Source organism: Papilio xuthus, unplaced genomic scaffold (genome assembly GCF_000836235.2).
Source record: "Papilio xuthus unplaced genomic scaffold, Pxut_1.1 DF826945.1, whole genome shotgun sequence".
Lineage (NCBI taxonomy): Eukaryota > Metazoa > Arthropoda > Insecta > Lepidoptera > Papilionidae > Papilio > Papilio xuthus.
The window spans coordinates 7284708-7308628 of record NW_013531704.1 but is presented as its reverse complement, the minus strand read 5'-3'; the positions used below and the strand labels follow the sequence as shown (position 1 = coordinate 7308628).

General features: G+C 38.1%; 3 protein-coding genes across 4 annotated transcripts in view; all 3 read right to left on the bottom strand.

Moving 5' to 3' along the window:
- Positions 1-292: 292 nt before the first annotated feature.
- LOC106121097 (uncharacterized) lies at positions 293-5795 on the bottom strand. 2 transcript variants are annotated; one of them, XM_013316597.1, is made up of 8 exons: positions 5094-5795; positions 4725-4959; positions 4339-4650; positions 3130-4260; positions 2825-2989; positions 2217-2273; positions 1679-1776; positions 293-1571 (listed from the first exon to the last, which is right to left on the bottom strand). In XM_013316597.1, exons 1-8 carry the CDS (start codon positions 5519-5521, stop codon positions 1307-1309), a joined length of 2691 nt encoding a protein of 896 aa, XP_013172051.1. In that variant the 5' UTR covers positions 5522-5795; the 3' UTR covers positions 293-1306. The 2 variants fall into 2 exon arrangements, with proteins under 2 accessions (XP_013172051.1, XP_013172052.1); XM_013316598.1 differs by lacking the exon at positions 2217-2273.
- Positions 5796-8667: 2872 nt separating this feature from the next.
- On the bottom strand, positions 8668-11912 carry LOC106120979 (cubilin-like). Its single transcript, XM_013316450.1, has 9 exons — positions 11679-11912; positions 10912-11053; positions 10537-10688; positions 10286-10395; positions 10049-10209; positions 9632-9898; positions 9294-9514; positions 8971-9154; positions 8668-8894 (listed from the first exon to the last, which is right to left on the bottom strand). Exons 1-9 carry the CDS (start codon positions 11898-11900, stop codon positions 8668-8670), a joined length of 1686 nt encoding a protein of 561 aa, XP_013171904.1. The 5' UTR covers positions 11901-11912.
- A 4968-nt stretch (positions 11913-16880) lies between these two features.
- The window catches only part of LOC106120978 (uncharacterized), a gene marked incomplete at its 3' end in the record, with an annotated part of 73623 nt that continues 66582 nt past the window's right edge, over positions 16881-23921 (bottom strand). The window contains exons 7-9 of the mRNA XM_013316449.1: positions 22127-22322; positions 17116-17227; positions 16881-16973 (exon numbers count right to left, since the gene is read on the bottom strand). Coding sequence (XP_013171903.1) covers positions 16881-16973; positions 17116-17227; positions 22127-22322 — 401 coding nt within the window. The remainder of the gene's footprint in view (positions 16974-17115; positions 17228-22126; positions 22323-23921) is intronic.

Here is a 23921-nt window from a genome sequence, read left to right as displayed (position 1 = left end):
TAAATACGTGGTAATTGTGCATATGGTATACTCATTTTTTTGGGCCTTTCATTTATATATTTAAACTTACGTACTAAAAAACTGATAATTTAATATAGTTAAGAACAAAAAAAAAGAAAGTTTTCTCTCTTTTCCCGGTATTTACATTATCAAACAACGTGTTTATGTATTTACAAGATAGCAAAAAGTGCACAAAAGATAAAATTCACAAAATATGTATTTGAGCAATACGTTTAATATATATTTACAAAACACTCACAAAGTTTTTATAACAATAGCAAAAGTAGGGTGAACACCAAAATTCAATTTGTGTTAGCATGCGAAAAACATCTGAGAATTATTTTGAACTGGGTACTTATCTACGCAAAAAAGAATAAATCTTGGAGAAGGACTTTATGGTATTTTAAATGTTTAAGGAATATCTGGATAAAGTAATTCAAATACAAACTTATTATATACAGCACTAGTTCATCATCACCAGCTCACTATGTGTCCCCATAGAGGGGCTCGGAGCCTAACCTAAGTAAGGGGGACTAGGGCTACTTCAACAATGAAAAAAAATAAGTTTGAGTAGTGCAGGACAACCATCTACAACTGCTCTATCTAAGAACATGATTAATTTCTAGAAAATTTTGTTATTGCTATAAGATAATTACTTACATCATCAAGCCTTTTCTAATAGGTGCGTTCTAATCATTCAAAGTAGAACTAAAGAAAAACAAAAAAAATGAAGTAACATTCTACTGTATACATATAGCACTACATTGAATTACTTATTAAGTATAGTCAAACAAGGATATCTGAACCGGTGAGGGGCGCTACTATCGCGGTTGGTTCATACAGGTACAGAATATGTATCAAACCTACTTACCATGGGTTCCGGAGATCATAATCCCCGTTTAAAATACATTGTTAACTTTGTTTTGTCATAGACAATGACAAAGATAACTGCTTTATACAGACATTTTGATGCCAGAAACCAATAGTTCGATTTAGTTTTTGACGTTGACAGGGGGGCGCTAGTGAGCTCTTATAATTTAGTTTGACTTAAGACCACCGGTTGAGATAGCCCTATCGGTCTATATATCACAATTACATTAGAATCTTGTATACATAAATGTCAATATGACAGCTGTCAAAATGCAGGCTATAAATGCTGCCTAATAGTTAACCTCAAATCGGTGAATAGATTTTGTTATTTTTGAACTTGAATACGACGATACAGACAGGTACAGCAATTAGTAGACAACACAAAAATTTGTATAAAATCGTAGAAATTTAACAAGATCACAAGTCACCATAAAACTTAATCGGAATTGTCGTTCCCCGCGGCATTTAACGTCCTATTTTCCTCACTTAACAACGACTTGTCGTAACGCCTTTGCCTCATCATTTTGGGTCTCGCGGCACACAGCAGAGGCGCCGATATCGCGTGGCCTCCCATCGGATTCATATCTTTCCGTCCTTGCAGCAAAGGTGATGTGACGCTCGACGATTCGTCACCTTCGTCATCTGACAGCGCGGGATAACTTTCCTTCATTTTTAGGCTACGTTCCAGTCGACGGAGAAATCTGGAATAAACATTACGCAGTTCTTAGTCCTCTTATTTAGATAATTTAATTTAAAACATTAATCTGCAATTCATCTTTTGAATCTGTATCGAAGTTTTTGGACAAACCTTATCTGATTGCTTATGGTCCTCAGCTTGTTGACTTTGACCGGCTTACGCGAGTCCTCAGTCAGGTCCAAGCTTGATGATATTTTTGACGAAGTATCCTAAAACAACAACATTTAAAATAATAAAAATTGATTGAAAATTTGCGATGACATCCATGAGATCAAACATGCGTTCAGTAACTACGTTCATATATAACAAACTATACATAAAAAATTTGTACCTACATTATATTATATCTAAAATTAAAATGACTAAATGAGAAATATGACACATTCACAATTATAGAAGAAACGACATCATTATGCTAGAAAAAACTACATAGAAATAGTTCAAGTACGCAGTAACATTTTGATGAATGAAGGACCAACAAATATACTGTCATAAAATGTACGTTACTACCAATTAGCATTTTTAGTATTCAAATGAAGCTCCCAATTCTGCTGAATCTAAAACAACTCGTTAATTCACAAGCCGAATATTCTAGAAGGTAAAATCTAGAAGATGCAGAAATTGTCAGATGTCGCGTTAGTACATTCACCTCAGAACTACGGCACTTTTGTCTCCGAAGCGGTTTTCTTTGGCGGACCTCACACGGCTGTGAACATATTGAACGAACAACAAAAAATAATAGAAGCAAAAATATTTACACAAGATGCAGTGTAGTGTATTACTTTCTTGAACCATCCACAAATCTCATTAATTTTTAAAAAATTCTCATCATTACAGACGCAAATTAATATATTTGTATGTCAGACACACAGTCTCGTAGAATGAGATTCGTAGAAGATTTAGTTTTAGTGCTGTATTTAATTTTTTTTGTTTTAGTGTTGTGTATTGTGCCATTCACTATTTTGTGTTTATTTCTTTTAAAAATAGCGCTTATAAGTAAAAATTTAATATTTAACATGTGAATGCTATTAACATTAGATGGAGTTATCATTGCGTCACTATCACGATTTAAGAAAAAAATCTTAAAAACAGTGTAAGAGTGCAAACGTCCTATTATACTGGAAAGTTATATTAAACACGATAAAAAGTAATAATATGTCGTCAATATACAATAGAAAGAAGAGAAGAAAAATATAAATAACCTTGGATAAAGTGAAAATAATCATATATTTGAAATTAGCAAAGCTTCCTGCTGACCTGCATTTCTAAATCTGGCGGTAGTCGCAATTCCCGTGCTGATGCTACAGATGCCACTGAAGCATTGCTCACGGTGTCTTCTGATGATGAGGAGGAGGCGAGCGCCGGCGCCTGCGACCGAGAACGACGTCTACCTACCTTTCGGCCGCGGTTGCAACATGGCACCTGATCAAATTTCAACAAAAAGCTCGTATTGACATATCGCCATTCAAATGACGCACTTTGGCTTCGCTAAGATATCAAAACTATTGCATATAAAACTACAGTTCGTTACTGCTTGTTAACAGATGACATGGTTAACATACCTCAAGCAAATTGTGCATAGAATGCGGCATATGAGGAAGTGTTGTTTTAGTTGCGACTGACACATCATGTGAAACAGTTCTCGTTGTCCGTCGATCTCTTCTTCTGCCAGCCTTTCTGTGTGCATTGTTTCCTGCTTTACAAATACCTCCCTTTACACACTCAGAACTAGGAAAGTCGTACAGGCCGTCTGAATCTGTAAATGGTAGCTGACGTCCATAAAACTGCGGAGAAAATCTTCCCATGCCCGTTTTATCACTTAGTGGACTTTCACTACGAGAGCTAACGGGGCTGAGCGGTCGGCTGCCGTCAGACAGCAACATCGGTGGCTTCAAGCTAGTTCTTTCATCTAATCCTCTCTCAACACTTATACATTTCACTATAGAACATTTCGTTACACCACTCGGGGAACAAATTTGAGGTATCTCTAAAGTCTCCTTCAAAAGGACCAAATTCTCCATTTCTTTAGCACTTGAGGGTACGTCATCGACTCTTTCATCGGTGCCGATCCCTTCGTCGTTAGACTCTAGCAGAGGATCATCGGACAAAGTTTCCGAATCGGATCTGCCGCGTCGCCGTTCATTATTATCGTTACTCGAACCGGCAGGACTCGAATTGGTTTTCATCAAAGGTCGTCGTCTTGGCTGAAAACACGATGGTCCACCTCCTGAACCTGGATCTTCCATTTCTGAAGGACAAAGCGGATTGCTCGAACCGCACCGGGATGGACCCGGGCTTGCCATGGAACTGTACCCAGATGATGATAGATTTGATTCTGAAGGCGCTCTCTCACCGCGAGCGGACATTGAAAATGGACTTAAATAGCACATGTTTGCTGATGGAGGCGGTGGTCTCGGAGAAAGTGGTTCGTCTGATTCTTCGCTAGCGTTATAGGTGACTGTTATCAACGGTGGTGGCTGGAATTCTAAATGTGGAGGTGTTCGTCTCGGTGGTGGCGAGCCTGGTGACGGTCGCTCAATCATGAGGACTGGAACTCTTAATGTTGGTGGCGCAGGTGACGGAGAAGACATCTCGCGTTCCGAATCTTGGCTGTGCGTGAAACTGGGAGTAGGCGAATCAGTCACGTGAGTGGACGGCGTCGGCGTGTCTATACTAATCGCTGGCTGTCGTAACTGAAAGACAAAAAAATTGATGGTAGTGGAAGTTTTTTCAGTTTCTTGGTATTTAATTTTCACTTGATCGTTTAATACCTTTAATCTTAAGCCTGTACTGGGTCGTTCAGGTTTTTCCGGTTTGATTTCATCTAATTCGTCTTCGCTAGGGGAAAGACAAGTTGTTGATTCACTCTTGATATCTGATTCCATTTTGGATCTGGGCATTCTCGGCGAAGGTAAAGGTGTTGCTAAGGGAGTTGGCAGAGGAGTTGGTAAAGGAGTGGGGAGTTCTCGTATTGGTGATAGGCATTTGTTTATAGTACTCGGAACTTCAAGAAGGATTGAGGGAGGGTGAAGTAGATTGCTTCCTGAATTAGTTGATTTGTGAGCGCTCAGCGGATCAAGAACCTGAAACGGTTAACATTAAGAATTAATATAATGTATTTTTTTTTATAATTAGGAATACTTTTTCGTTTGTTTACCTGAATCTCAATGGTGTTGTGAGGTCTAGCGACCGGTGAATCGGGCGCTAGTGAGGGTATGTGTGATGAGGCGAGAGATATGTCGTCGTCGACGGTGTCGTCCTGTGGAGACGAGGCAGTCGGGGTGCTGGACGCCGATATACCGCCGGAAGACGCTCTGGACACAGCGGCGGTTGATGACGAGAAGTTTCGGAACATTGCTAGTATTGAGTCCGCACTTGAAATTTTTGGAGTTCTGATAAATAAATAGTTATTTAATACTAATAATCTGTTACAATATACGTTATTACGCTAATGTCCTTATTTCAAATGTATGGGAACTTTCTTTTTTACTAAAGTAAAATTCTTTTATTGTGTTACTAATCTTACCTCGAATACTTCTTTAAGGCAGCATGAGCTAAAGTCAAGTCGAGGCTTGACATAGAGTCGCTGCCTTGATTGCTTGAGGTGCTATGTGGAGATCTAACTTCTACACCTGGGGATGGGGGAGTGCTTGACGCTTTAGCCTTAACTGTTCTATCAGCTATAACAGCCATTGGAATAGCTATAGTGTTTACCATGTCTACATCAGAACTGGAGCTCATTTCAGCTGATACTTTATTCAATAACCTAGCAAAAGTGACTTTCTTCTCCAGTTTCGGGTCTGATATATGCCTCATCGATGGCGAAGTCGATGGAGTAGAGCCTTCACTGGCAAATGATGTGTCTTTATTATCTACACCATATTCAACAAAAGCTGGTGCACTTTCAACTGTGCTTAATGTACGCTTCTCTGACATTTGTATTAGCTCTCCCATTGTTATCTTTTTTGAATGGTCATTAGCTGAGGCTGGACTAATCAACTGTTGAAGTATTTGTTTTTTCTCTGCTGCGTTTTTCTTTGTAGGAGTCGAGTTGTTGCGTTTCTTGCGGGGCGATGGTGAACCTGTTTATATATAATTTACTGTACAAATTATATTTCTAAAAAAGGAACTAACTACGAGAAGCATTTGATACAACACCGAATGTTCATGACAATACTACTCAATATCAAGAATCGTTAAAGGATCATTAGACAATTTAAAAGGTGAAGAGACCAGTATCATGCTTCTTATCTGATCTCTTGCTGAAGGGGTTGGTGCATCTAATGGAAGCCAATTCTTTAGGATTAGTGCCTTTAGTTAAAATATTATTTCAAATTTAACTCATTTGCCAATCAGAATTGTGTCATTTGTAAAGTGTATTTTGTAAGTTTACGTTTATATTAAATACATAATTATAAGGTGTTATTGTTTTCTTAATGATAATCTACAATAATGAATGCGCTAATACTATATTTGAAATCAAGTAAGCATTTGATTCCAATGGCTACACACCAGTAAAGGACAATGCTGTGCGTTTACAAATTAAAAGATAATAAACTGGAGTCATTATTTGTAATCAGTTTCGTGTATAAGTAATTTCAGTAAAAGCAGAACAAAGTCCAAAAGCATGCTAAAGCAACACAATCTATAGATCCAGAAGTCATATTGCCAAGTTTATAAAGAGAAGAAGGAAAGTAAAATACTGTAAAATCTGAAAAGGAGAACCCATTTTAATTATAAAAGCTGAAAAAAAGACTTAAACAATTGACAATGTAACATCTGGAAGTAACATTTGGACGATCTACAAAGGTGCTAACGAAGGAAGGAGCGACTACGTAAGAAATGCTTGAGTGTTAGTGCAGAGTCAAATGTGCACACATCGAGAGCCTCATGGGCCGGCAAGGAGATCGCAACAGTTATGGTCGGCATTCCACATCGAATCATTCAAATAGCGAGGTTACATTCAGGTGCAGGCCCGCTCGCCGCGCGCTCCGCACTTTAATGCAATGTTGGCGAGGTGGAACGGTGATAATCGAGTCTAATACTACTGTTATTTTTTACTACAATCATGATATAAATATTTCTACTAGGATGTTTCAATGCAATAGATAATAGATAGATAATGGCAATATTGATAGTACAGAAGTTAATACCAATATTAGAAAAATAAAAAATAGAGTACAAAAATGTGATTGTAATGGAAGGTGAATGTATTGAATGTCGGTGCGAAGGGCACGGCGGCGGGAGGCGGGGGATTGGCTTCCGGCGCTCCACTCCTTACGTCCGTGCGGCGGCTTTAACAGATCGTCCAAACTAAAGGTGCGCGCGGCCCGCGGGTGCGGCGCGAGCCCCGACACCGACGGCTTGCGAATACCCAGCCGCGTGAGCAGCGTGCGGTGCGCCGCCGGCTCGCAGCGCGCCACCGCCGCTGTGGACAAACGCCGCGTCACTACCGCCGCGTCACTAACACCGCCTCGCTAACGCCGCGTCGTGCCGCTAACGCCGCGTAGCTATCGCCGGCTCGCCGCCGCTCGGCTCCTCCCGTGGCACCGCGGCGTACCGCTGCCGGCTGCCGCGCGGCGCTAGCCCCATACACACACCATTGGCACGTCGCCGGGACATACCCCATGCTCACCAATATATTTGACAGAGAAGGGCAAAGGAAAGAGTGAAGCCAGAAGTTAAGTGGTCACCGTTACCAATGTTTGGGTTTAACTAGTATTACACATTCGGTATAAATATGGAGGAAGGAGATGGTGGATTTTCGGGGTAATTTTATTTCGAAAGCACACTGATTAGCTAACATTTAAATCCATGAAGTGTATTTGTGTCTTCTAAAAAATATCTAAAAACTTTTTAAAGCTGTTGATACAAAAATGTAATAGTTCTTTGAAAGACATTGGAAATAATCATTCGGTATACCCCGGCAGGTGGTGTCCATAACAATATTCATTTAAAACAATTTGTGTTACACAATTTTTCTAAACATTATAAAGATCTTGAAATTTAGAAGAAGTAAGTTCAATTTATTATTTCCTTGGGGATTTTTAAAATTCTGTAAGATGTGAAAATTTTGCCATTTATTTTCTTCCTTTTCTTTTTTTGCGGCATTTCCATAAAAATGAAACTGGTACCATTAAATTTCATGAAAAGTAGTAAATTAAAAAAATTGTGTGCAATTTACGAATCACAGAAACGTTCATGTTTTTTCCCCCTATATAAAAGGATAAAATACTCAATCAGTTTCTGAATTCGTAAGTCGTGATAACAATAATGATACAGATATTTAAAATAATTCGCAAAACGTGTCTTTACCATTGACCAGGTACGGTGCGTTTGTCAGAGAATGCATGAGTACAGCCGAAATAAAGGAAAGAAGGCTTTACGGTGAAACACGTGTATGCAGATTTATTTATTACTTCATAAAAGCTATCCGAAAAGCATTTGTAAGTTAGTGTGCCCTTGATTTGTTTTTTGGTAGAACAAGTCTTACGTAATTTGATGGGTTCCAATTGAGGCCTAAAGATTTGTCCTCCAAGTAACACAGGTGTACAATGAGGCATACTTACGTCTTGCACATCTGTCCGCTTCTTCTGCGAGCAACTTCTCTATCTTCTCGGGGAAGTGCCTCTTGGCGCACCACACGAGGCCGATGAGGCCGAGCATTAAGAATACTGCTATCAAGCCGAGCCAGAACGGCTCATGAAGCATCCTTGTTCCGAGTCCTACGATTTTCGGCGAAGGATTGGGAATCTCACACCTGAGAAAGAAGTATGTTTGAACCACTTCATCAAAATGTACAATATTATATTTAAAGGAAATTAAGATGATATCAAACAAGATCCTAAAATATGCCTATGGTTTGAGTCAGTACCTCTTGCCTTTCCAAGTGGGCGTGCACTGGCAGAGGAAGCCTCCGTCCCTCTCGATGCAGGCGCCGCGGTGGTTGCAGGGAGCCGCGGCGCAGGGGCGAGTGCGCTCGGCGCAGCGCCGGCCGCGCCACCCGCGAGCACACGCGCACGCGAACGCCTCGCCGCCGCTGCCCTCCGACACCGACAGCGAGCAGTTGCCGAACACGCACGGCGACCGCTCGCAAGCAGTCAGCAGACAGAAAATACCTGTCGAAAAATAATTTTAACACAACAAGTTCTAATCGAAGACATCCTGTGAGTCATATTCAACCTACCAGTATAATATCCAGCGCATTGGCAGAAATTCTTCGTATCGTCGGAGGCGCACAGGCCGCCGTTCAGACAAGGGTTAGGGTAACAGGACTCCAGATTTGTCTCCTCGGGAATAAGTAGCAGCTTGTTGTGATACTCGGGGTCTGAGAAATAATAAATAAGGTGGTTTTAAATTTCGACTTTGAAAAACCTTTAAAAATCCTTGTACGTTAGTCCGACCTTTCCTGACGAGAAGCAACACATCGATGCTGACGCCGCGGTCGCCGGCGTGCTGCGTCACCGCCAGCGAGTGCAGGTAGGAGTTGATAACGAGCGGTGCGCTGCTCTCCGCCATCCTGCTGCCTCTGCCTACCTCACACAGAGTCCACTCCGTACCATTGTTATCCGTGTAACTGTCTTTTACCTGGTTAAAAATAATAGGTCATTTTTACGCATATAGAACCAATTCTTAGATGATGTTGACACGTCACCAATGTCAAAGCTTTTTTAGGTATTGAACAAATCCATACCAACTTTTTCGTACGTTGTATAAAATCTCTTACCTCAATCCACCCTTTGCCTTCACCGCAGGGCCAAGTTTTGGAAGGCGGAGCGACGAGACGGGTCTTCGCAAAGGCTACAGACAAAGTGTGTCCGTGCGGTGCCAGGATTCTAGTGGAGATCTTAGCTCTTAGAGGAGGCGAGCCTGGCCAGTTAGGGGCTGACAGTCTACCGGAACTTCGGTCACTTAGTTCCAATACGTGGCTCAAGTTTAGGTAGCTTACTGAAATAAAGTTCATGTTTTATACAAAACTTGTAAATGAATGAATTAATGGCGTCGAACAAAAGTAAAACGCACATAGGAATCAAGTTAGTAAAAATACAAGCTATGGGTACCAACCAGTCTTGAATAACGCAAGAAAGCCAGCGCCGGTGACGTTCTCACCAGTCCTCAGCCTTAGTCTCATTATTTCAGATTGTGACACGAAAAGTCCGTTCGTGAGGATCTTTGAGTCAACAAAGGGACGTATCGGGGTGCTGTCGGGATCGATCTGGACCTCAAGGAACGTATCCTCCGGTATCGCTTCGGAAACATTGATGGGAACTCCGTTCGCGAATGTACCGTAGCCGAAATCAAAATGGCTGATGTTGAGAAATATACGCTTCCCTGAAAAATATAATAATTTATTACATTTGTTAATATGATATTAATGCCTCTATCGTAGTGCAATGGTTTATCTGTAACATAATCAACAACGCCTTAGTCTACCACGGATACAACATTCAGTAGAGAATTGTGAAGATTTACCAATCTAACCTGAAGGTGCCAGTATATCGATGGTGCAATCGAGGCCGGGCAGCAGGAACTGCGGGTAGTTGGGACTCCGCAGCTGACCTTCCTTTGAGGTGAATGTCTGAAATGGACACCCGGCCAGCTCTACTGCGCGCCAGGATAACGAGAAACCAGATCCTTGAGTACTGGAAGTAAAGGCAAAAAATTAACGTCTGGTTAAAGCAAGCGATAGGTGTCACACGAAAGGCATTGTAAACTTACTTGTAATCAGAATGAAAATGTAGAGTAGCTTGGTTGCTGGTGGCGACCCATCTCGTCTCTCCCAGTGAGCCACAGTAGCGCGACGACTTGCTACTTAAGCCATCCTTCAACTAAATGCAATAATAAATATTTTTTTATGATATTTGATATTTGTATATCTACAACTCTTTAGTTAGCAATTTAAAATCAGATGACTTAAATTATTATTTTGTCACCATCTTGTTTATAAAAATGTGTAAGAGCATACTTACTTCTACGAAATCGTACAAGCAATCATTCTGGTACTCGAGATCGATGGAGTTGAAGACAAAGACGAGCCGCGTGTCCGGCGGACCCGACACGTGCACCCAGTAGTCCACGTCATTGTCATACAGACCCGGGTAATTAGGACTGGATAGTTCTCCTGGATTGGAAAAACCGGTGAAGCAAATGAATTGTACATGTTTTACTATTAAACATGCTTAAAAAACATAATCAATATATTGATTCTTAACAACTGTGTCTAAAAAACGGTCTACATATTTGTATCAATGGACCGTATCTCAGAAAGATCTGACTAACTTGAGCCAGCCATCAGAAATTGTAAAATTAATCTAAGACTAGATAATTTTTGTATATCTACATACCTGAGTTGCCTTCAACAGTGTTGTTCTTAAGGATGTGTTCAGGGTTGAGACGTCGCTTGCAGATGTATCCGCCGGTGACCGCGCATTTATGCTGCGACCAGTACAGTCCGCTCGGCTGCGACGGAACTGGAGATGTTCTCCACTGAAAAAACATAAATTACTATGTCCCGTACTCAGTTATTAATTAGTCGCTAAGGGAGACCTATAATATGGATTTAGTGTGAAAAATCCACACTAAAGGACTTAATCAACCATTAAACCATTTTAGGTGTGTATTTTAATTACTCTTATTAACAACGAAATCTTGGTCCTTCGATATCACCAAGATGTTCTTGTTCAGAAAAGCTGTCGCTTAAGTAAGTTTTAGGTCGCTTTTGGATTTTAACTAATGTACAGTTTTTTGTGTCTTTCAATTGGTGATTTTATCTGATCGCTTAAATATTCCCAACATTAATACTTATTAATACAAAGCTAAATCGAGGAAAGAGAGCTAAGGAAATCTAGATAATTCGTTTTGATCTGAATCTTAGCCTTAATACCTAGATTAGCTGCGGCAAAACTAAATGGAACGATAGAGAAAATACTTCTTTGAATTAAAATAAATTTAATCTTGAAGTAATTTGGACTTGGCTTATCTGTTGTTTTATTTAATTGCTCTATTTTATTATTTTGTAAAATAAAAATCTCGGCATATACGCCAAAAACAGAATAATAATGGCTGTAATTTTAAATAGCATTTTCTCTTATTCCATAAGAATCATAAATACCTGTACACCTAAACACGCCTCTTCCATATCTTCTGTATCATTGTAAGGTGGCCACGCTTGATATTCAAAGATACTTCCATCCACCCAGCTGAAGTTCTGCCCTGGTCTTTGGACTTTGACACCCAGCCAGTAAACCGCACCAGCGCTGTAGTCACTACTTTGTCTGATGCCGGATACGATGAACCGTTCTTCTTCCGCGGAGTGGACCGATGAGAGATGCATGTTCAGACCTTCACATACCTGAAAAGCCAACGATTCATTCTTTAAAAGGAAGAAGGAAAATAGAAGTCGTTTCTATGGATACCGCTAGGGACTATAATCATAGGTTTCTTTTGGCAAAATATGTATGTTTTATTAAAAATCCAGTCCTCAAATTGTAATAAAACGTGGTGTTTGGCTGGTCGTCAAGCGATAGTTCGAAGGCTATGAAAAAAAAGTGAATTGGTAAAAATATGTCAAGCTTGAAGATACCTGGCGGCTGTCTACAATGATTAGAGATAAAGTATTCTGATCTCAGAGGGATTAAGGCATTTAGGTTAGTCTGACGTGATCTGAGGATACGTACTTTATCGTGGATGCGGGATCGCACAATGAGGGAATTAGTGCTGCCTCGACGCAAAGAGGTCAATGAGGAAAGACTAGCGACTTATATAAAAAATAATTCGAACAGTTTTTGCAAGTATAAAGATGAGTCCCTTAGTGTAAGATTTAGTATGACTCCAAGTGCTCCAAGCGCCAGTAAAGACAAATGATGGATCTACATATTTCCGAGAAGTTTTCTATAAAATGTATTCCACTTGCACATCGGACAACAACCACCAACTCTACAGGAAATATTTTAAAATATCAACAAAAGCAAAATAAACGCCAAACAGTCTTCGGAAACTTTTAAAACTCTATCACTAAGGATCGGCGCAATTTAGATCTGCAGCTAATCATCAGTGGCACTAACAGAAGTTTGACTTGGATATCGGTTACAGCTCATTATTGAGCGCACTGATTAAACCTGAAGAAGTTTGTCGTCTCGAAGTTTGTACAGATCGTTAGCAAGCGAGATGATGACTAAAACTATGCCAATATTCGGTATCAACTACACTTTCTGTGATTTGGGAATAAATGATGATGTAAGTGATTTGGGGGTTTCTTGTTGTTTATTCATGAAAGAAGTTGTTTTATTGAAATATACAAAATGAATTAATTATACCGAAACGAATAAACAAAACTAATTTCTATGCAAAACTTTATGGTATGTACTTAGGTCATGAAGTTAGTTTTACAGACCAAAGAGAATAAAGTTCCCTTGGAAAGACAACTTGTGGGCATGGTAAAATGGCCACGAACTAATCTCGGTGGAGAAATTTTACAATTAAGCCAAGCACCATTAAGGTAGAGTCAAGGAAGACGACTTAAAATTGGCTCTGATTGAAATAAAAAAAACAAATTGTTTTGTTTACAGATCTAAGTATGGGTATTGATGATGTTAATACTATGACTTACTTGTTTGGCAGTGATCCACGAGGCGCGAGGGTAGCCAGAGAAGAGGTAGCAGTGTCCATTGTACAACACTTGCTTAGCGTCCATGCATGTTTGGGCTGTAGGCAGAATATTATAGAGATAAATAAATAATGGAACAATATTACTTTTTGACCCTTACTAATATCTAATTTCGTTAGGGCTATATGTTTCCCGTCCCGTTGCCTTTCTCAGATTCCCGAAACCCTTTTCTATTACACTCGTGGTTGGCCCCGAGGGGGTATCAGTGGGTCAAACCCCTCTTAATCCTATCTTTTCACCATAAGGCGGGGTATCTCTCGAAGATTATCCTCCGTCAGGAGGGAAACTTACAGCTGCTTTAAGAGTAATTTAAGAGATGTTCATAATGATTCGCATTAGCAATAAGAGTGCCGCAGCAAGACTCTTCTTTACGTTATTAAAGACCATTAAGAAATATGCCTCGTTTTTAAAGGTCATGACAATATTCTATTTTGAGAAAAGTTCAACAAATGTAACAACGCACTGCAAATACCGTATTAACGTCTCGAAGTTGTGATGTAAATACATTCAATGAATACCCTTGCATGTGCATTGTGCAGTAACGTTCACAGCGGACGCACAAAACTGCCTCGTTAGGCATTCCGTTCGTTCATTCGTTCAGTGAATGGTATTTAGATGCGCTCAGAGATGTAACGAACGCTTTTCGCAGCGCCTGTTACATTTTTAAAATTCAGTCGAGGTAATATATTTTTAAATGTGTATTTAAAAAAAAACAATCGAACAATCGACTACTATTTTGAATGTAACCCAAACAAATATTTTTGTTTTTCAATTTGAACATAAGGAAAAACATACTTGGTTGTTGGACGTACATAAGTTTTAGCAAATTGAAATAGTGCATTGCCCTTGACTGTCTGTCTGCGTGATATAATGGAAATGTGTTTTTTTACCCGCGATGAAATCTGAAATCGGCAAAACCTACCTTATAGTTCTTTAAAATTTTTATCTATCTGAATATCATCCGCTCCGGGCAATAAGCAAAGTCGGATTACGTCTAAGATAAAGGAATCTTCATTGAATTGAAAATTAAATTCTCAACCGTTTTGAATAGGATTCCAATAATCGCCAGGTGTATTGTAATCATCTTGGTCCTCGTGAAATCTACCGACTATATTATGGACGGACGGCCGAGTTCTTTGTGAACCAAAGCATTCCTATGTACTCTCCTATAGAAGAAAATTATAGCTTTGCCGAACAGCGACTAAATGCGATTTAAATAGGAATATTATTGACCGTCTAGTTATTTTTAATATCTTATACCATAAGAAATTTTCTTTGTTTTTTTATCACAAGACCCAAAAGATACATTTCAATCTTTCCATGTCTCTTTGACTGCCTCTTGTTTGTTCAATCTTGAAATAAACGATATCTTGTAATAAATCTGAAATCCTCTAAATGTTTGCCTCTTTACTTATTGCAATTCAGTTTGCATTTTACTTAATATTTCTTTTATCTTTGCATAGAATTTTTACGTTAGAAAACTAACAAGAATTAGAATTTAATGATTTAAACCGAATCGAAAATACATCGATAGACGTTTCTAGAAGCGTCTCTTTGCAATCCACATTGCGCCGCCTCACAATGTTCCATCGCACTCGGCCAAACGGAATATATTCTGTAAATGCACATGGAACGAATATATTTTCCAACATGAAAATAACAAATGTTACAGAGGACCTTAAATTGTTTAACTTTCACGTGACCATATTTAAGATAGTTAAATAGAAAAACAAAGAAACTTTTGTCTATGATAATATTTAACCGATGGTACAGCCTACAAATTCAGACAGCCCATTCGAGTTGTAAATTGTTCCTTTAATGGTACCATGGGATTCATTTAAAGACGACGAACGTAAAGGGTACGCATAAATTTGTCGAAAAGACTTAACCAGTACACTATTCCCACAAATATATAAAGAATTTGAATCGTTCTTGGACGTTTTCCTTAACTTAAAGGATTCTGCAAATTGTGGGAAACTTGCTAAAGAATATATTGGCAATTGTAAGGATGTATTTAAAAAATTTCGGTAAATTGAGTAAAAGATATTGGTTAATCAGATTTTGGTCCAGAGTCTTCTGTTACAATTAAATGTGAATAAAGTTTCTTAATAAAATTAGGAGCGAAAATTGGACATACAAGAAATTCTCCGCTGCGACCAAAGTCATGTTTTTGTAACATATTTTCAGGAACGAATTGAATGTGGCTTGGTGAGTATGAAATAGCTGTCAGACATTAAGGTCGAAGTAGTAACCAGTGAGGCGTGCAGCTATCTCGATGTCGTTTCACGCGCAGTTTGACCGCGACTCGACACCACGCGATGGTTCAAAGGAATCGAGGGCATTTCTTGATAGTTACGTACGTATTTAAAAATAAAATTTCTAGCCACGCTATTGCCAAACTTGTACAAACATGTCTCAATCGTTATCTTTGAAAAACAAGAGAAAGAGGTAACAATATGTTTTGTACAACAATTCCGACATCGGGAAATTCACAGTAAAATTATGCTTATGGCAAAGGAACTATGTTATTTTTAGGTCCTTCTTTCATTCTCGTTAGTTTTCTTATTTAGGATATTAGTAATCTGTAACTTTAAATCTAATCTTATGTAATAGAATTATCTCTACTCTACGGGTATCATTCAACCGTTCACCGAGTCTCCGCAAAACCGCTTTCAAAGGAGCACACAACCATTCGTTCGTCGTTAGCTCACCACTCGTTCATTCATTCCTTCATACTCGTGAATTCAAATGCACTTGGTATCTAGTTCATTCATTCGTTGTCGAATAAAAGGTATTCAAATGCACTTTAGATATCTTCCAGGTTGTTATGGTGCAAATGTCTTTGATGCCCCCCTTCAACCAGTTAGAGTAACACGGACGGATTTTTCAACTAAATAGTTACGTACTTTGAATGACGTGGAAAAAAGAGCTTTAATTATTCCAAATGTTATTTTTAAACAAGTTATGTTAGTGGATTCTAGTTATGTGAACTTTAAAAATGTCAATGTTGAACTTTAGCTAATACATTCGAGTTGCATAATGTTGTGAAGTTGGTTTGTTAGCTGTTTCAATGGTTGTCGGACTTTGTATCCGTCGTGTGCGCCCTACATTGTTTGTTCGTAAAACTCCGCTCCTTCTCAGTCACGTATCGTATAAAGTTTCAATTGGATAACTTTGATTTTAGACAATAGACGATCCACACAATGGAATATGTTGATGCGAATATGAAACAACTTTGCGGTTCCCTTTACGATACTGAATTTGAATAAGATTTTTAAATAAGAACATTGAAGTAAAGGAATGAAATTCTGATGAAACATACGTAGAAAAGTTCAGATTATAGCATTAAAACTGCTAAGTAAAATCTCCTCGGTAAAACTTTTAAAACATGAAAATTCAACATAGCTAAAAATGCTTTTTTTTTATATATAAATATTCTTATTTTAGCTTTAGTGATAGACGACGACTTATTCTTATGTGAATCAAAGCTTAATCTCATTTATCTTTATACTCACAGTCAGCGACAGTAATCTTGGCTCTATATCCGGCGTAGTGTCCGGAATGATCTGTCCGGAAACGCAGGCGCAGCGCATTAGTACGCGATTGGTATCGTAGTAACTTTAGCTTGCCGCTCCAGTCGCCACACACGCGCCGAGAACCGGACCCTGGACCAGAGTCCCGTCTCCACCCCGCACTGATTGAATCTGATTCCGGGAGAAGTGTCCCCATTTCTTCCCATACCTGTACAATCATCAATCAAAATCTGGAAAGATGTGGATGATGTGAAAGGTAAAGGGAGGAACGATTGACGAGTGATGATGACAGTTTTGGGCGAACATTTGTCGCAACACGACTTCTTCGGTTACTGCTTGTGTGAATTTACCTCATTCTCGTGACTAAAGACATGATGGTGATCAGGCAGGAGCCATTCTTCCACGTGTTCAGTTTGATTGTCGAAACCTGCCTCGGAGATATCCAAGAAATCGTAGCTGCAACTGTGGAAGAATATTAGTCATTTAAATTAATAGATCAGAAAATTCCTTGATAAAAGATGATTTTATTTCTTAAAATGTTACGTTTACTTTCTGACACCCAAATCTCTGTATAAAACATATCGTCATCCCTATCATTATCTTTGAAAAAAGCAGAGCTAATAATATATTTTAAGCGGACATGGATTCAGAAACTCGCGGTTAGACTTCTAGAGTCCTATTTGGGTAAAATCTGATATACCAGTTTCAGAATTAAATACCTTCGCATACTGAAACATAATTAAAAAGAAGCACAAAAACCTTTCTACATAAATCTTAACAAAACCAAAAATTGATAAATGATCCTAAAAGCGAGACTAAGTAAAAATTTCTAAAAGATATCACAAATAGCTCTGTATATTTCTTGAAGTTGTAAGATTACATAAGCAGTTATTAACATATGCTACTTTATTTCGCTCTCATGTGGGAGTTTTCTTGGCAGATGTTAATCTTGGCACGTTGTAGGCGGTATCCTGGTGAGTCAGCGTTATACTAACATTTTACTTCTGACACATGTTATAACCAGCCGTATCATGTGCATGCAATAAGTGCTTATTTCGCCATTGTTAATATTCTTTTACAATTTTTTGAATAAAGCTCTTCATAATGAGAAAGTATAAAAATAGATTTATATCATTTGTCTGAAACAACTAAAAGTTGAATTATTGTAGTCTATTTATTTCAAACAATTCACACAAGAGAAATCGTTGTTTAACCGTTTTTATTATAAAGTTATGTATCTTACTAATATTATCAAGTTTGAAGGTATATTCCGCTCGGACGGTGTCGGGGGCGATAGCTATCATGTTATATATATCTTAAAATATACTTAACGTATCGTCTATATACGTAGTTGATTAGTTGCAGTAAATAAATATATCATTATATTGTTTAGATAGGAGACAAACATGTGTATCGAGTATCGCAAACCACTTCGATTCAATTACAGCTGACACACGATACGGCGGCCATTACGCCGCGGAAATGGCGGGAAATCACAGACACGTTGTCTAGCTCACAGACTATACACATCTAAACTATAGAATGTAATAGAAAATACATTTATTTGAAAAAGAAAAATGGTTACTTTAAAATGAAATATACTTAAATTAGAATATCTGGCCTGGTAAGAAAAGCACGTTTATCGCGGTAAGTAATGTTCGAAAAATACGTCAAGCCTACATAGAAAATAGCTAAAAAGAAAATTGTTACACTTTTTTAACATTGGCAGGAGGGCGCTAGTGAGCTGTTGTAATTTAATTTTTACTTGTAACTGATTCAGATTTTTGATGTTGTTATTAGAATATGTTTTGTTTTTTTTAGTTAAATTTAAAATCTTTTACATTATATCGAGGCTAGATTGTTGTTATAACCATCATTTGCTTTAAATTTAAGTTTAATTTACATTTTTATGTTATATTTTACTTAAGTTTGTTAACATTCAATTGTTTTATTCTTATTTTAAAATTATATTGACAGTATGAGACAGATGGCGTAAGAAACTAGTGCTGTGGTTGATATTAAACTAAGGCTAATAAATCCCGGCCGACATCCGGCTCGCAGCCGGGCGGGCAGTCGCTACGTACGACGGATATCGCGTCCGATCCGGTAAACAATATCCGGCTGTAGCGGTATTGCATTTTATCGCGACAATATCCAACAGCAACTCCACATAGTTAATTAAAGTTTCAAATAATTAAGTTTAATATATAGCTATTATTCTATCTAATCACGTGATCGAAATTCAAATTTATATCCATAATCCGTTGTTATAGCTGCAAGATACCTTACTAATATCATAAATGTTCGGATGGATGGATGTTTGTTTGAATGTATCTCTAGACCACTTGCATGGATCTCGCTAAAATTTGACATACATGTCGAACGGAACATAACTTGGAAGAACATATAGGCTACTAATTAAGTTTTTTTTTAAATTCCGCACGGATTGAATCGCGGGCAACAGCTGCTATATATTTTAAAATTCGATTATTTAAATAAGTAAAAAAGTTGTAAGTGATACTTGGTTAGTACTTTAGCCGGTCGTCACCCTCAACAATACACGGTTAGTGCAACCAAAGTACAATCCAGTTGAAATAGTTTTTAGTTGCAGATCATTTCGTTCAGACGTCATCGAGACGGCTAAGTACAGGTTCTTGTCCCTACTGAGTTCACTTACACATTTTTGTAGACAAGTGACCGGTGAACACTTTTCGCCCACTTAAGTTAACTAAGACTAAGTTAGCAATAATAAAAAAAAGAAAACCATAGACAATGGCATTTGATTAGATAATGATATGACCCACAAGAGTGTAGAGTAATTAATTTTTTTTCAGTTTGTATTCATCATCATCATCATCAGCTCACTATACGTCCCCACCGAGGGGCTCGGAGCCTACCCTAAGTTAAGGGTGATTAGGCCAGTTTGTATTATCTTACTAATATTATAAATGCGAATGTTTGGATGGATGGATGTTTGAAGATAACTCCGGTTTAAAGTATCTCTTTGAAATTTGGCATTAATGTAGAACATAGATAGGCTGGAAGAAGTACTCAGTTTTTTAATTCCGCGCGGATGACAGTAAGTATTCCATAAATCTAAAAAGTTGTAATGTTTTAAATTCTTTTGAGTTTAAGGTTATAACACTATATTCTCTTATTTTTTTATTATATCGTAATAGAAGCAATTATTAACATCATTAATATGTGCATTAGATATCGAATACAAGCGAGTCTATGATATATAGCCGCTCTATTGTCTATGGCCATTAATAATTCAGGACACGACTCATCGTGTGTCCCAACTTATCTCTATACAGAGTTATTATACCCTGGGGAAACTAACTACGGACTGTCTCGTTAAATTAACATTTATGAACTGCTATTTTATCCCAGATTTGCAAGTGTAGACAGAATTTAATATAATTCTTAACATCGTTCCAACAAATTTCGTGTTATCTTTATTACTAATAAATAAACCAAAATTACCAAAAATTAAAGTTTAAAAAAAAAGGGTTGGCTGACCGTTGTCTGATTGAATGCGTGGCGTCGTAAGAATGTCTTGATTTTATTCGATTTTATGTCGCATCAGTAGATATTTCTCAAAATTCCTTTTAAACTGCAAAAGCAAATGTGTATACGTATTATTTATTGAGCGAACATGCAACGGACGTCGCACGTACTCGGACATCGATTGACAGCCGCTGCCTCGTGTTCTCTTGTTTACTCGACGACTGTTCTGTTTTGTTCCGACTAAATATACGCTAGCCACAACATGTGAGTAATAGACATTGAATTATGTACCTTATGTGGCTGTTTATAGGGTACAAATTTTGTTATGGTACTTACGCAACATTTTAAGACCTTACTTCCGTACTATTGCGACTTGCGACATTATAAATGCGAAAGTAACTCTGTCTGTCTGTACTTCTTTCACGTTAAAACTACTGAACCGATTTAAATTAAGTTTGATATGTAGATAGTCTAGAGGCTGAGAAATGGCATAGGCTACTCTTTAACGCGATAAAGAGGTTGTAAGGGGTTGAAAGTGGGGTGGAAATTTGTATGAAAGTATCGTCATTTTTACAGTTAGAAATATGTAAGGTTTGTGTGATTGTTTTGTTATTTTAAGTAAAATAATTAGCCTTAGTCATTTAAAATGTCACCCAAAGAACTGTCAAAGAATTGTCCGCGTGAAATACTGATTTCACGCAGACGAAGTGGCGGGATCAGCTAGTATGCTGTAATGAGATAGATAGACTGTGACCACCTTTAGTGATTCTAATCCGACGATATTAAATGTAAAAACAATATTTCAATATGAAGGCAGATGGCGCTGCGAAGGCATGTAATTTACATCGCCACGAGTTTTAAGCCTGTAATCCGCTTAAGTCAAGTTGTGAGCATTAAAGGTTTTTACACGATCACATCGGATACTATAAGGCTTGTAACGTTTAATTAAAAAAAGTTGACTATTTCTGGCCAGTGATGCCACTTGACAAATGACACACATAATGACGCACAAACCGACTACATCTCAATCTTACTAATATTATATTGCGAATGTTTGGATGGATGGATCCATTCAGGATGCTTGTTTGAAGGTATCTCTAGAAGAGCTGAACGGATCTCGATGAAATTTGCCATGGATATAGAACAAAGTCTGGAAGAACACATAGGCTACTAATCGTCCAGTCGCCGGCGACAGCTAATATGTACGTTGTGTTTAATTATAACTTAAGTTTGAACGTATATGTGACATGATAAAGTCGGTAACAAATCTTGTAGATAAGTTGGGATTAGGTCAGAATGCGAGGCGAGCCAACTTTACAAGCAATAAATTCAGCTGAATCGACAGCTGGAGATTTGTGCTGATAAGAGAAAACCGCAACGCCTGTAGCGTCTGAAAAATGATCTGCAATTTATATCTGTAACTCACTGTTCTATCATTTTGAATGTGAAGGTTCAGACGTTTAAGCCTAAAAATTTTAAATTCAATTTTAGTTAGAATAGAAACTAAATCTGAAGGGTGAATCTAGTTTTATTTTATTAAAAATGTTTTATTTTAAATCAAATTTCTAATCGACTTTCCTTGTCTCTAATCTGGAGTTTTAATTTTTAAAATTTTATGCTAACCTTAATTATTAAAATACTACTCCCTCTCTCTCAATTTTTTTCGTATTGAATGAAAATGAAAATGTGCTGCTAAATTTCTTCTTCAAATAGTTGAACTATCGACTTTATTTGCAGCCGTCGTTCCTCCTCGTCGGGTTTTCCGTGAACCCCAGGTAGTTCATATTCACCACTTTGGAAATAGCTGTACTAAATCAACGGAACACTTATAATAAACTATGTATAACTTACTGTGGTTCATGTTCAGTGAGCAACTCCTCGAAGTGCAGACGCAACGTGTGCGCCGGCGGAGCGCGCACCTCGGCCACACAGTCCACGTCGTCAGGGTAGGCCCGCGGAAAGCCGGGGCTTGACACTACTGCGTGTGGGTGACTGTGTGTCAGCATTATTGTCTCGTTGCATTGGATCTTTGATGCTGTGTAGGGATCTAAAATAGTAAAAATATTTTGTAATTTTGGTCCTCTTATGCAGGATTTTAAAAAACTTGAACTTTTGGACTTTAAAGTTTTAAGTGATTTGACATACTTTGTCTTAAACTGTAAAATAATTTCAATATTAGGTTTTGTCTACGCTCAAATGAAAATTAAGATTCAGTTTTATGAATAGCAACGAATCTAACTCATGCAATTACATTTTTGGTAATAATTCTCATTGAAGAATGAAAGCAGAATCTCTTTCTTGTGTAAAAACAAGCACTAATACGATCATATATTCGTACTGACATGAATAAACAACAGCCGTGTGGTTTACATTTCACATCGTGTTTAAGAATTCATCGCATTGTCACATTTCAAACAGACGCCATGAATCCAAGATGGCGGCTGTTGGAATGCACCGCTTCTGTTGACAGCGGGCGCTCGGCTAGGCACGATTGTCTGCCAGAGAATACCTTTACATCTCATGCATATTTTGTTGTCGGTTGACGATTAAGAATGAAAAGGTTGCTTACTTTTGTATTTAAATATATGTTATTTTTGGCACATCAAAGTATTGTTTTGAAAAATTTCTTTGGATAGACTTTCTTTTTATATGAGAGAAGAAAAGTTATTAATCATCGCCACTAACCTCTATAAATAAACTGGTTATAAGACGTACTATTTTGTGTCTATTTGAATGTCGCCATTTTGACGCTGACACTAGCGGTGTGAAATTGAACTAATAATATAGATATCGGAACGTAGCAAAAGCTCTCATTTCCAAGGAATCACCTATCCATTTACAGAGGTCATTGATCGCCGCCTTTAAATATCAACATCACAGGAACTACAAATATCCAGTCTTCATTCATCTAAGGAAGGAATACTTAGAAGAAGAAAAAACACACTATTTACAATATCAAGTTCTAACCTATACGGAGAAACGTGTTCAATGCCAAGAGGTTGGCCAAGTAATTATGGTTTACGAGCGCTAGGTGGCGCTCGTCGTAATCAGAGCGAGGTGCCGGACATTAAATGTTTATAGAGGGGTAGGGGATGGCCTCGAGTGTAGAGGGGCGGACTAGTGCCCCTTATGTTACGTTGCCTAATGATCGTATTAGTGTCCACTACTTTACTCTGATTATGTGGTTAAGTTTGAAGTGCCAAGTACTTTGTTCATGGTAAGGTGTTAAGGTTTTGGATGACAGAGCATAGATGTGTCATAAATTGAACTAACGATGTCTTGGTGGCCATCGTTCTTTGAAAAACCGAAGCTACCGTAGCCCAAAGATATCAGCAATTGTCAAACATCATTATATAAGTTTCTCCCTCTTTTATTAAAGTATTTTCGTAAAATAATACAATTTTATTAAAGTTCAAATGGTCGGTTGGTGAGGTGGCACGTCTGATTATACGTGTCCAGACCACAGCTTTCAAACAATGCACTGTCCATTTAATGTCCCTGTCTGTACCAACATTGAATAGTAACTCTTTTTCTTATTGCAATAAAGTCTAGATTTCATCTTCCATGTTAAATTATTCCTGTTTTTCCGTAGACGTGTAGTACGTGACGTAGTAGACGTGTGAAGCTTTTATTAGGTGCGACTATG